This window comes from Ascaphus truei, chromosome 1, assembly GCF_040206685.1.
Source record: "Ascaphus truei isolate aAscTru1 chromosome 1, aAscTru1.hap1, whole genome shotgun sequence".
NCBI classification, from domain to species: domain Eukaryota; kingdom Metazoa; phylum Chordata; class Amphibia; order Anura; family Ascaphidae; genus Ascaphus; species Ascaphus truei.
The window spans coordinates 112,279,526-112,294,007 of record NC_134483.1 but is presented as its reverse complement, the minus strand read 5'-3'; the positions used below and the strand labels follow the sequence as shown (position 1 = coordinate 112,294,007).

The window sequence follows — 14,482 nt, the reverse complement described above, 5'->3', positions numbered from 1 at the left end:
CCCTATTTGTCCCGGCAATAAACCTGGACAAAAGTCGCATATGCACAGTTGCGAGCGGCAACTGCACGTGCGCGAAAAGCGCTTTCCGGGCGCTTAAGCGCACGCGTGATTGGCACTTGCAAACCGCTAATGCGCATGCGTCATTGCGTGCCAATTGCGAATGCGCGGCCGGAGCCGATAGAAAACCGGGACAGTGGCCTCAAAAGTCAGGACAGAGGCCCCAAAAATCAGGGCTGTCCCGGCTAAAAATGTATATGGGAAACATTTAATATTAAACTGTATTTATTTATTTATAAAATGTTTTACCAGGAAGTAATACATTGAGAGTTACCTCTCGTTTTCAAGTATGTCCTGGGCACAGAGTTATGATGACAGATACATGGTTACAAATACATAGTTACATTAAGTGTACAGTGTTATGCATTATATACAAGACATTGCATGCACAGTTAAAGATAATATATGCCATAGACGTATGTACAGTTACAGACTAGATTAAAACGTGCGATAGCTTTAGTTTTGAAAGAACCTTAGGCTGTGAGAGTCTCCGGTAGATTGTATTGCAGGTCACCTCATCAAACAAGCCAAAATAACTTCAGACTCTGGGAATAACCCTTCTCATCCCATTATTTTACAACAGAATTGATCAATATAAATATAAGATATGTAACATCTATAAAGTATTTGTTAGATCACAATGAGTAATTTAATTGACTAATTTCGAAAATGTCTAAAAATGTGTATTTTATTTGATTTTTGATCTTGTTATCCAAAACATTACCAAACCATTGTTTATATGTAGGACACCGAGTGAAGAGGGCCATTTACATAATAAACTGTAAAAATCACCCTATGTTGAATTACAAATAAATTATTGGGTGAGATTGAAATGGAGAACAATAGCAATAGGAACTCTAGTAGAGAGACAAGTTGAACTAATGGTTTGCACTGTAGCTCAGAGGTGCCAACTCCTGTCCTCAAGGGTAGGAATGGGCGGAACTGGCAAAATCTTTCCCGGAATTCCGCGGATCATTTTGCCAAAATCCATTCTGCACACTAAGATTCACATTCAAATTACATACTTAACAACCTGCCACAGACTACGTAAGGGAGAGCGAGTGAGAGACCTTTCTAATTTTGTTAGCAGTTGCCAGATATATATCCCCTCAAACCTCCCTCCAAATAAATTAGAGAGATATACCTGGTGCTGAAAATGGAGTACACCGGAGAGATATGCTAATGACTGTGCAAAGTATATATTTAAATGAGTCTCGTCCCACACTTCCTTAAAGGATTTCAATACCAACTGTTTAAAGTTCATAATAAGCCTAGAACACCAACCTAATGACTGGAATGGTGTCAGACCCAACAGGATTAGAACCCACAGCCACTAATTTTCTAGGCCACAGCTCTAACGGTTCTAGCAGTGTGTATAAAGATAACTAAGTGTATCTCATTACAATAAAAAGACACTAGTGCAATATTCTCATACTTATGGTTCTTCACTGTTTTTAAGGTTTTTTTTTTCTTCTCCTGATTAGTTATTTTTCCATGGTAATCTACAGGTGAGGTTGTTACTTTACTGAAGGAGTTATCTCTTATATTTTTCAGAACCAGTTGTTGCAGCTGAAATGATCACCATGAAAATCGTTATCAATGATATCCGTGACTGTCAGAGGATTTGCATATCGCTCCAGTATTTGTCAAAAGAGGGCGAGTTCTGTTTGACACATATATACTAAATCTCTACTTGAAAGACTTAAATGCAGGTACTGTTCGGGCATATTTTTTCTGCGATTTCATTGTCCATATGTCAGAATACTACCACTAAATAGGGAGCAAGCAAAGCTGTGTGCTATCTTTGATTATTAACTATTACATTGCTTATACCAGTTATTACAATATACAATGGTTATGGATCCAAGAGGAAGTTGGAAATCCACCTGTTTCACACATACTGGAGAGAGATATGTAAGTCTTCTGATAGTCGTGGATATTATTTATAATGATTTTCATGATTATCATTTAATCTGCAACAACTGGGTTAGAAAATATGTGCTAATAGAGTTATTAATTAGAAACATTAGCGCAGTTAGTAGATCGGCAATTAAAAGCAGTCCATGAGTGTTCATCGGCTACTACACCCCCCTGAAGAAGCAACCAGAGGTCCTGCGAAACGCATAGGAAAAGTGCTTCCTCTCCATGTTGCCGGTACTTCCCCCCTCTAGAAACGCAAGTGCTGTATAACCAGATACATACTGTACAGTAGTCCACTTCCGCTGAGATACCAAGAGGAGAGGATCTCTTTGCTCAACTAAGGAGCTGCATCGGGTCATCAAGGGAATGCAACAGAGCACCAAGGTTTTTATTGAGGCTGTGTCTTAGCCTCACAAATGTGAGTTAAAATCTATTGTGTTTTTTCTATGTTATAAAACTATTTAATGTATTATTGGAGGCTGCTCTGTGCTATTTTCCAGATAACTTTATAAAACATTGTTTATGCATAAAGATATTCCTGTACCTGTATTCAATACCAGTTCATTCGTTATTCACCGCTTATAAAAATGTACTGCATGATTACAAATCACTTGGCCACTGTAACTTCACACCCACATATACTGTAACCGCTCAAATGTAGTCGTAACAATCATGAATCAATGGCACAGACACGTGAGGTGGTTATAGACCACATCATACATGGCCATATTTACTAAACAGTCTTCCACAATAAGACACCGTTAGACACTGGAACACACCTTACAACCCAGTGACTTGAATGGGCTGTATGGTGCCGGGAGATGCCTTGTAGCAGAAGACGGATTAGTAAATATGGCTGTAAATTAGTTACGTTATAAACTTTGCTGTTTCTATACAACCATTGAAACGTTCACTGTGTTCTTTCAAATAAAATATTTAGTGATACCAGCAGCATTATTATGGCACTGTAAAGGTAAAATATGCCTTGTTATCTCAGCTTCTTTAGATAAAATTGTACCTGAAGAAGGGACCTAAGTGGTTCTTAGAGCTTGCAGTCTGTTTAACCATTAGTGAGCTATTAAAGGTATTAATTCTATCTTACTTTTGTTCTGTCGCAGTACAGAGTGATTCTACTGAGAAGCCGCGAAAAGACCTCAGAAATATTGATTATACATATAAATATGGAGTTATTTAAAAACTAACTTAAATATCATTGAGATATATTTCTTCTTTAATACAGATGTAGCAGACTGTGCAATAATAGCTCAGTAGCCCAGCCCCTTTCTCACAGCTAATGCCATTACAATGGTGTCTGCTCCTGCTGGTGAATTGTGTTTATGCTGCTGCAACATGCCAGCAGGGGCCATAACGGCTACTACATCGGTACAATGATCACCATTGATGAGAAACTCTGAAATGCCAGAAGGATGAAACGAAACCACCAAACTTTTGGAAGGGTCACAGTTCCAAACGTTAACATATGTATGGACACATGTCTATGTATACTTTTAGAGCTGGCACCTTGTGCGCTATTCAAGTTAAAGGGCCACAAAGAGAATCTGTTAAAGCATTCCATGCTCTCAGCTACTGCACTGAAACCGAATTATAATAATCTACTGGTTCTGTGATCTAACTTCTAGGACTTGTTGTGAGTGGTGCCGGAGGAGGAATGGGAAGATTTCATAAAAATGTCCTAAATTCTCTTAAAGTAAAATTGTAACTTTAAAAATAATAAAATAAATGGTCTAGGTACCACCATATCATGCAGTTTGACTTGTTTAGAACAAAACAGACCACTACCAAAATATTGAATACATCTTGATATCATTTTTGAAACAATCAATCATTTTGTCTAATTTTTAGGGCTGTAAAAGTTTCCAAATAGGTATTTGAGGTTTTAGCATTTTTATCAGACATACTTAGATTGTAAGCTCTTCGGGGCAAGGACTCCCCTTTCCTTATGTTGTTATTTACCTGTGGAACTTATCCCCATTGTTTGTAATTTATTTACTTTGCATTGTAAATGTGTAAAGCGCTGCACACATTATTGGCGCTATATACAGTAAATAAGATTATACATACATATACATGAGAGGCAATGCACTATAAACACATACATATTTTTTAAAGTTTATTTAGTTTTTTGCAAATACAGAAGATAGAAGTAAGAGGCATAAAAGAGGCCATAACATGTGAACACATTAACTGCAAGAGGCAATAATCTTACAAGAGAAAAAATGTTCCAGGTGTGACCCAGGGCTGCCAATCTCAAGACTTGCACAAAATGTAAGTCGTAACAATATTAGTGGATGTAAAACGGTGGGATTGTACCCATTTCACGAAGTAGGTGCAGGTTTATAGCATCAGGGGTACTTGGGAAGCAAGTACTCCACTGGTTCCACTGGAACTTTGCACTGACGTTGCCATTTCTGATTGGATCGGACGACGAGGTTGCTGGCACATGTTTGTCCATAACAGAAGCCCTGAGAAAGCCCATTTTACAACTTTTTTTCATATTTGCTATAAAGAATGAGCTCAAGAGAACTGGATGACCTCGAAGTTTATGGTAAAGAGTAGTGCAGGCTGATCTACTGCATGATTGTGAAGCATGCGACCCAAGGGATTTCGATCTGGTTCCCATCACTACTGTTGAGTCAAAGAAGGCAGTATAGGGAATCAGTGGGATAAGATTACAATCAAGATATGAAAAACAAAGCAGAATTGGGAAAAACTGAGAGAGGCCCCATAAAAGGTGGAAGAGGGATTAGTGTCTTGACAATGTTGCTATTTTCTTGGTTTGTATGACTTTGTCACATCAAGAACACAATGGAGCTGCCCATTACTAATTCTGCTGATAAACAGTTTGGCTTTTCCAACATTGCTTACCGTTTTCAATTTGTCCCAGTATCTGAAGAGGAGATCACACAGGTGTGTCCACAATGTGCACCTGACCTACTGCAATCAAAATTATTACGACTCAGTGCCATACCGCTTGCCTCCCTAATGAACTCTATTTTCTCTACAGGCCATATCCCACAGACCTGCAAAACTGCCGGAGTTATCCCAATCTTCAAACGTTGGGACAAAAACACTGTCTGCAACTACAAACCAATCTCTCTTCTCCCAATACTATCCAAAGTCATGGAAAAATGTATCCACTCCCAATTAAGCGATTACTATACCAAGACAAATTTCCTTAGCCAACTTCAATATGGCTTTTGCCCATAACATTCCATGGTAACTACCCTCTTAAAAGTTTGCAATGAGACCCCGTGTGGCATGGGACAACATATTCCTAGATTTTGCAAAGGCTTTTGATACTGTTGATCATAATATCTTGTTAAACAAGCTTCAGTTTTGGAATAGGGAAGCATGCTTTAAACTGGTTTCACTCATACCAATCGGGTAGATCCCAATATGTGTCTATCTCTGACTGTAACTCCAACCCCTTGGATGTTACCTGCAGGGTCCTGCAAGGCTCTCTTCTGAAGCTACTACTCTTTTCAGTCATCATGAATGATCTTGTAAGGGAGCTTTAATGAACATGTATGCAGATGACACAATCTTATATGCACACACCATAGCCTCACTGACCTTGGACACGCAATTCAATCTGATTTCTCAAGACTTGAAAACTAGATTTGCTGAAACAAACTGTTTTTAAACACTGGAAAAACTGTAACAATGGTATTTGTGACTAAGGCTAAATTTCTAAAGCTACTGATGACAGAGCTACAGATCACAACCAACTCTAACACCCTACAGCTGACATTGCTGGGTTTTTTGGCCTACAGAGCAAAGCTGATCCCAGCGGCCATATTGTTTCTTCGTTAGAGTAAATAAGTAAAAAACAATATCTAACGGAAAAAAACACACACAAGCAACATGGACTGCTTGCTGCTTTCAAGTTAAACTGATTAAAACAATATAAATATGAACCTGTAATAATGATTTATTGAATGGTACTAGTAGCCAGATTCATCCCAGAAAAAGTAAGATACTTTGGGCCAGATACACTAAGCTCTGTTAAATCAGGTCAAATAACATTAGGTTACATAAATTAGTAATGAGTGTTATTTCCCCTGAGTTTAATGCATATCCAAACAGCTACTTATATGCAAAACTCAGGACAGGAGAAAGGGAGGAGGTCAAATGGAGGAGAGATCAATTTGAGTGTCATCGGCATAGGGATGATACTGAAAGCCAAAATATTGTATTAGTTCGCCAAGAGAAGAGGTGTAGAGTGAGAATAGCAGAGTCCCAAGGACAGAACCCTGTGGGACCCCAACAAAAAGAGGGAGTAAAGATTAAGAAATACCAAGAGAAGGAAACACTGAAGGAGCGGTTAGATAGGTTGGACGTGAACTAGGTTAGAACTAGATCCATTTTTAAGCCTTATACTGATTGGCTGGCATAGCCAGCCAATCAGGTAATACGACATCTTGTTGGCCAAAAGACCAACCAGAAAAAGGTAAAGCTCAAACTTGGAGAAGGCTGCATCATGGAGGCGAATGGAGTGAAAAGTGTTCAGGAGAAGGAGGTGAGCAACAGAGTTGAAGACAGCAGAGAGATCCAGGAGAATTAGTAAGGAGAAGTGACCCTTAGACTTATCTGTGATTAGGTTATTGGCCAGATTACGGTAGTTAGTGCTGTTTCTGTGGAGTGTAGAGCAGGGGCGTGCAAACTTTTTTTGCTGCTCTCCCCCTGCCTGCTCTCATGTTGTGCGCCCCCCCTCCTTACCTCGCGCGGCGTAACGTCACGTGTCCCCGCAACATCATTTGACGCGTGCGACATCACGTCACATGACCCCGCGGCGTCTTTTCACGCCGCATTGCCATGAAAACGAGTCCTGACGCCGAAAGAGTGAAGGTACGTTTAGAGTTGCAGAGGCGATCCCCCGGCATTTAATTTAAATACCTTTTGGAAGAGCGCGGGGCCTGTGCAACGCCGCATCCCCCCAACCCCCAGAAAAATCGCACGCCCCCCACATTGCGCATCCCTGGTGTAGAGGACGGAAACCGGATTTCAAAGAGTCAAGCAGGGAGCTGGAGGACAGAAAGTGAGTCAGGCCATTGCATACAAGTCCTTAAGTAGTTTGGAAGCAAAGGGGAGAAGAGAGATAAGACGGTAGTTAGAGAGGGAGGCTGGGTGAAGAGAGGGTTTCTTTAGAATGTGTGTGATGAGTGCATGTTTGAAACAAGATGGGAATGTGGCAGATTAACAGACCTCTGCAGTCTCCAAAGTTTATGGACAAGACAACCTTGATACTGTATGTTGGTCCATTAAAAGGTATAACAAAGTATCTTACTTAGAAATCGTTTAAAAATACTTACACTTGTTTGATATTTTGTAAAGATATCAAATGACAGTGAAATTGTAATAGGTTAAACCTACAGTAGGCACAGTTTCTTTTTGTGTGATTTCTATGTGTGATTCTATCTTTAAAACGCTATGTGGGCACAATTTCTAAAACCAATAAAAAATAAAACTGATTACACCAGTGCGTGAGTCTGTGGAAATACAAGGCTACAATTATGCATGCCAGTCAAGTGGTTATCATAGTAATTGATGGAGCCAGATTTGGAAACACCAATTACTTTGGTGTGGTTACATGTTAGTGAGTCCTTAAATAGGGCACAGCTCAGTAGATAATATACATATTGTGCCAATTGCTTATAAATACAAAAAGTAATGGTATTCAGTAAATTGAAGAACAATTGAGCTGCTGAGTATAAAATATGGTATATATTTTTTAAGCATTTGTTAAAGCCTTTCAAAAAATGTCTTAATGCTCTGACTTTTCATACTATAAACTCCTTCACTGTGTTATAAAAATAAGGATTATAAAAACACAAAAAGGTAATTTAGCTTGATGTAATGACTTGTTCTTCAACTACAAAATTCATTGTTGAATTCCTCATACACACCCTCTCCCCATTTCCATATGCTGAGAAGTGGGGTAATACATAGTTAACCATGCATCGACCTTCATTTACCTGCTTCTTAACACATTGAATAGGGTTTGTCCCGTAAAGGTGAAATGAAATATAAAGTGAAGCCTTTCAAGCATATTCAACTTAGAGGTAACTATCAGGTAGTGTCTGCAACGTCTTCTTCTGTCCATCACCCAATAAAGATAAAACTCAAAACAACAGTAATCTCAGAATAAGAAATTAGTTTGGAAAACGCCTACATTTGGTATCACGTATTATTTTATTAAGAATGACACAGAGAATATTTCAGTGTTTAAGAATAAGAACAGCAAAGCCAACTACTTAAATCATCAAATTATATGATCCCTTGATGTATTATAAAAAGTTGTTAGCCACCCATTGGAGGATTTCAATTGGTTTCATTGGAACTGGTTTGATAAATGCTGCAGTGCTGGTTTAATGAGAACACTTCCTCTTCTTGCAACACCAGGAGAATTCTCACAGTGCAATGATTTGGACGGATTACGAGCTGAGAATGGAATTCCATACCATACTTTTGATGATATCTTTACTAATCCTAGGCAAATGTTTTCCGCCATTATTCACTACTATGATTGACGTATACTTTTGTTGTCTTACTTTGTGAGGATATTGCACACACACAGTGATGTATTTTTTTTTTACATAAACCCTGTTAAGATGATGTTTTTGGGCCACTCTATTACAACTCAGGAAGTGAGCAGTTGACTCCCAGTTATACATTACTCAAGCTTTTATTCTGGGTTGTCTTTACATTATATTACTTGCTGATTACTGATTAACTTCCCTAATCTCATTCACCACTGACTAAATTAATATGTTTAGGTGATAATGTAGTTCAAGTGATTTGTTAGGGCCGTTCTATAGTGTGTGCGGCCGTGCGCACGCGCGTGACTGTATGAATGCGCGTGCACGTGACGCACGCTTTTGTGTGTATGCTGTGAGAGAGTGAGGTACTGTATGTATGTGTATGTATATGTGTGTGTATGTGTGTATATGTGTGTTTAAATAAGTTTCTAAATAAATAAATACTTTAATAATTAATATGTTAATAATAACACGCAGTATAGAACCGGCCTTAGCCTGCATGCTGTAGTAACTAACACAGAGGCAGAGAGAGGCCAACCTTCTGTATTTATTTGGAATGATTTCAAGCCCTGAATCTATTACAGAGCCTCTGAATGATAGACATTGTAATGTTTGTGTGACTCAAACTTCAGTCTCACTATCACTAACCTGATATCCTTTACTGTCCTCAACAAGATCCAGGGTCTTTTATGAAGAGTATTGTAGCTAGAACACTTTTACTGTATACCAAAGTACATTTTGCTGACCCCAACAATACTGATCAAATGTTCTATACAAAAATGTTATCATAATTCACATTGCTATTTGGCTTAGTGCCAATATATTTGCAACTGTGGATATTTCAAAATGTTAAGAGGCAGATTGCAAAATGATGTCATTAAACTGGATGAGGAGACAAATTAACCTTTTCTAAAATTCTGCTTAACATCTGAACATTAAAAAAACTTATATTAGTTATTTACAAAAAGAAATAAGTTAAAACATTTAAAAAAAAAATTAAAAAAAACTATTCCTGAGAAAATTACCAGCTTGATAAAAATAAATATTGGAGTTGAAATAAACTGAAAGAACTTGGCCACACAGCACCTTCTCTGTAATGCTTAAATGTGACACACCTCAGACAATGTCACAACAACACATACCCCGCATGTACAATACATACTGTGTGGTTTTGTTACACAGTACATTCTTGCATACATTGAAAATGTTCTGAAAACTGTTTAAACATACAGACGAGACCACGACTATTCTAATGCTTGCCTTAAACTAGCCCGGTTACATTCTGGGTATGTGCTGGGCTTGTTTAAGGCAAGTTGAAGGCATTTCTGCATTGACTAATGACCCATAGGATTAACACAGTAGGGGTCCCTGGCATTCCCATTCAGTTTGATCAGTTATATTTGATCACTGAAACTTTGCAATTGCTGCAACATTTCTCCTCCTATTGGATATGAGTCAATATCTTGAAAATAGGTATCTTTCTAACTGAGGCCTCGGCCAGGCTCCCTGCTGGCGTGCTGAGGCGCAGGGAAAGCGGGTGCTTTCCCTGGCCTTGCGGTTGCTTACCGCACGCGCTGTCAGCGGGCCGTCAGGGGGCGGGCCGGGGGCAGGCACGTCACTGGTTGGGGGCGGGCCAGGGACGTCACGGAGCTGGTTCGCCCTCATTGGGCGAACCGCTCACGTGACCGGCCTGTCGCGCCGGCAAGCGGGAGAATTTTAAATTCCCCTAAGACCTGCGCTTCCGCGCGCTTCCGCCAGCAAGCAGGGAACATGGCCGAGGCCTTAGGCTGCGCTTATAGTGACGGCGATGGCACGGCACAGCAAATGTATTGCCGCCGGAGCGTGCGCTTATAGTAGAAGCGACGCAACGGCTTGGTCGCAATTGCTGGAAGTCAAGTCAATTTGATTTTTCCAGCAACCGTAGCATGACGTCACCGTCGCATCGCTGTCGCCGGCGACGACACTATAAGCGCAGCCTTAGTCAATAAATCCACGAATCAACGTATTTTTCCAATATTTATTCAGAGACAGATAGGAAGCCATCTATATAAGTCTTGCACAGGCATTTCTTAGTTGTGAGCGGAGAACTACAGTCGTGGTGGTACCAGTTCAAGTTCTTTGGTAGTTCTAAGTACATTACACACAGGATAAACCCTTACACCTTCATTCAGGAAATCTGGAACTGCCCATGTATGTACTTGTTTTTCTCAGTTCAAACTGCAATTTCAGTATATTTTATTTAACTGATAACATATAAAAGGAATGGGACTAACAAGCTGTGTTATCTACCACCTTGCTGCCTCCTTAAACATACAAAAGACGCATCCCTTATTTTAGCCTCTCTGTAAAGATGTCTTTGTAGATACTGTACCAGAGAAACCCATTATTCCTCATTCTTTCTCTACTTGTAGATAACAGAATGTGCCTTTCCTGGCAGTGCCTGTCCTGCTAATTTTATATTAACCATTTGGGTGCTAGCATCTACCTTATACAATTAGTGCATATACAGACAATGTGGTGTCTCTGGTTCAACCTGAAATCATTCTATCTTTATATCTTACTGAGGAAAATAAATGTGGCCAAAATTGCAAAGTCTCAGTGGTCAGATATAAGTATCAAACAGTTTTCAGAAAATGTACAATGTAAGGGATTTTGTACAGAGCCGAGTCCATGTTCAGTGCTACATAGTAATAAAGAATAGCAGAATAATAATTTTCAATGGTCCACTTAATATTATTTCCCATTAATGTTTTTCAAAACAGAAAATGTTTGTGTTATTTCACAGTAAAATTTGTGACTATAATAATAATAATAAAAATAGTTCTTAACGTAGTCACAAATAGTTATTAAATGAATAATTGGGAATTTACATTTAATTTTATAGAGTAGAAAAAGTTACAATGCAATTATTTACAAAGAAAACACATACATACTTTAGGAAGATTTAACAGTAAACATACAAGTATCTTTTAAGTGTATAAAAAAAGTTAATAAAGAGAAATATGACTCTGAAAATATTTATGAAATTTATTTATTTATTTATAAAATATTTTACCAGGTAGTAATACATTGAGAGTTACCTCTCGTTTTCAAGTATGTCCTGAAAGTTTTGGTGAGGATATTTTAATTGGGTTAACCCTGACTGAATTTCATTTGTTTTTGTAAATAACTAATCTAAGATGATTTAATGTTCAGGTGCTAAGCAAAATTTTAGAAAAGATACACTTGACGCCTCAACCAGTTTAATAAAATGATTGTGCAATCTCCCTCTTTACAACAACATTTGAAAATATCCACATTTATTTTATTTATAAAATATTTTTACCAGGAAGTAATACATTGAGAGTTACCTCTCGTTTTCAAGTATGTCCTGGGCACATTTGCAAATAGATTTATACTAAGATAAATAGTAACTTGAATTATGAAAACAATTTTGAATTTACCTTTAGATGAGAATTGTTGGTGTCATACTGTAAAAATGTACTTTGTTATACAGTAAAAGTGTTCTAGCTACTGTAATACTCTACATAAAAGACTCTGTATCTTGTTGCAAGTACAGGATGTCAGGTTAGTGATAGTGAGACAGAAGTTTGAGTCACACAAATATTACAATGTCTATCATTCAGAGGCTCTGTAATAGATTTAGGGCCTGAAATCTTTCCAAACAACAGCTTAATCACAGAAAATCTCATTGCAGGTTATAATTTTGTCTGTGTTTAATAATGTTTTTTCATGATTCTTGAAGAGTCTTTTTCACTTACATAAATACTGTACAAATGTGTGTTGACTTTTTAATATTGTGTATGTCATTTTGTTACTGTATCTTGCACCTAATCATACTGCAAATGTCTTGCAACAATTCCTGCATAAAGGGACTTGGATAAAACATAACATAAAAATTCTTCCTTTCAGCACCAAATACAATGTAGCAGCTTTAAAGAGCACATCGATGTTAAATGAAAGTGACTCTGTCTACATAGATAGTGTTACAGTAACATACAGTATTGGTCTGTTAGCTGCCATATCAGGGTGGATAAGTTTGGTAAATACTGTACAACCTTTAGCACAAAGACTCACCACTCCTGTGCATAGCTCAGGCATCCCAATCATTCAGTGACAGCACCCAATCCAAGCACTGCCCCACTACACTGAGCAACACAAAGGGGGAGCAGGGGTTTCCTCCAACTTCTGCTGAAGATGGGGCAAAGAACCCCCCCCTGTTAAAGCATGATGCCTTTTCTGTAATACATCTTGTATGTTGTATCAACATTAAGTCACGGGTTGGACACTGCCCTCCTAAAGCACCTCAGCAAACGAGCTGCAAATGAAAGCATGTAGAAAAAGATCATATTTACCGTAGCGTACCACCAACTTGCAAAAGCCATGGTCAATGTCCCTTGTTTGTTTAACCCCTTGTAAACAGCAATATCCAAATGAACCTGAATGAGTGCTGGCTATAAGGACTAGCAGTAATCTGCATACACCTCTGGCTGGGAGGGAGGAGGCTGCACTATACCCAGCCCCCTGGCTCCTTGTCACAGGGAGTGCTGTGTTTCCCCTGAAACATACTGTACTGTACGCAGAGAGGAATAGCAGACAGCACCACGCCCTGTGCTGCTGCTGTGCACTGGAGTCCCTCTCCAGGCCCTCCCTCTATGCATGAAGAAGCTGCATGGGGATCCCCAGCCAGGGAGGAGGGGGAAACACCACAGCAGTCCTAGCACACTAAATTGTTTATATTTGAGGGTTTATTAATCATGACATGTGAAATTAACAGCCTCGTCACCAGCACGAAAGAATAGGCGGTGGGTGCTGAGTAATGAGGGAGATTCACTCCCTGGTGAGGAAGACATGACAGGCTAACCCTGGGGACACGCGGATCTGACGCAAAATCACCTCCCAGCCCTTCATCCTGGGAGCCTGTTTGATGTGTGCCGCCCACCTCCTCCCCTGATCTTATCCCGCTGCCAAACTGCCGTGACTCAGACCCAAACACTGCAATTACCCCTCCTGCTCCACGGCAGGAAATATGTGGCAAACTCCCTCACCCATCTCTTTATAAAACAGTGCGCCTGCTGCGCTTAGCGCAGTTACCAGCCCTGCCTGACAGTGCTCGGACAGTGCTCTGCAAGACAGTGCTCGGCCTGACAGTGCTCGGACAGTGCTCTGCAAGACAGTGCTCGGCCTGACAGTGCTCGGCCTGACAGTGCTCTGCAAGACAGTGCTCGGCCTGACAGTGCTCTGCAAGACAGTGCTCTGCAAGACAGTGCTCGGGTGTCTCTGCTGATCAGTGCCCGCTGTTTATTCTCGAGGGCAGCAGCCCACACTTACCTCTTTGGAGCCCTTGGCAGCGCCCGCTTGAGCGGGTGTGGGATGCTTCTTCCCTTTAGGCTTAGGCATGACTGCAGAAAGTTACCGTCCGTCCCTTTTCTGATTAGCTGTCTTCTCTGCTACAGCAAAATAAAAAAATAAATAGGCAAGTTACAATGTGACTTCCTACTGTATGAAGCAGCTTTTTCCGACCTCGTTGAGACGCACAAGCCCCTCCTCTGCCTGCTGCTCTTGCCAAGAGCTGCTTTATCCCTGGCTCACTGAGCTCTCTCTCTCCCTCTCTCTCTCTCCCCTTTCTACACAGAGCTGAACTTTTGTATTCTCGTGTGTTTTACTATCAGTGTTTGGGGGACAGGACTTGGTTTCCTAGCTAGACATAACTTGCCAGCGGGACATGGGTGGGGTGATGTTTCTGCCCTGAACCTGGTGTAATATTTGCTAGCTGAAAATGATCAACAGGTCCAACAGATTGTGCAGCATTCCTGCAGGGCCTTGTGATACTCCCTCTATCTGTCACTCCCTCTATCTGTCACTCCCTCTATCTGTCACTCCCTATGGCAGGGAGCTTGGTGTGGCTGGCACATGTGCCGAAAGCCTGGCTGCTCTGTTGTGAT

The 14,482-nt window shown here is 40.0% G+C and overlaps 1 protein-coding gene across 5 annotated transcripts in view; it reads right to left on the bottom strand.

Moving 5' to 3' along the window:
• CAST (calpastatin) overlaps positions 1–14,170 on the bottom strand; it is a 106,478-nt gene extending 92,308 nt beyond the window's left edge. For 3 of the 5 annotated variants that reach the window (XM_075593342.1, XM_075593347.1, XM_075593349.1), the window contains exon 1: positions 13,869–14,169. In XM_075593342.1, the coding sequence (XP_075449457.1) occupies positions 13,869–13,937 (69 nt within the window). In that variant the 5' untranslated portion in view covers positions 13,938–14,169. Of the gene's footprint in view, positions 1–12,892; positions 13,074–13,868 lie in introns of those variants that run through there. The other 2 variants (XM_075593356.1, XM_075593352.1) reach the window with 2 other exon arrangements.
• Positions 14,171–14,482: the final 312 nt, after the last annotated feature.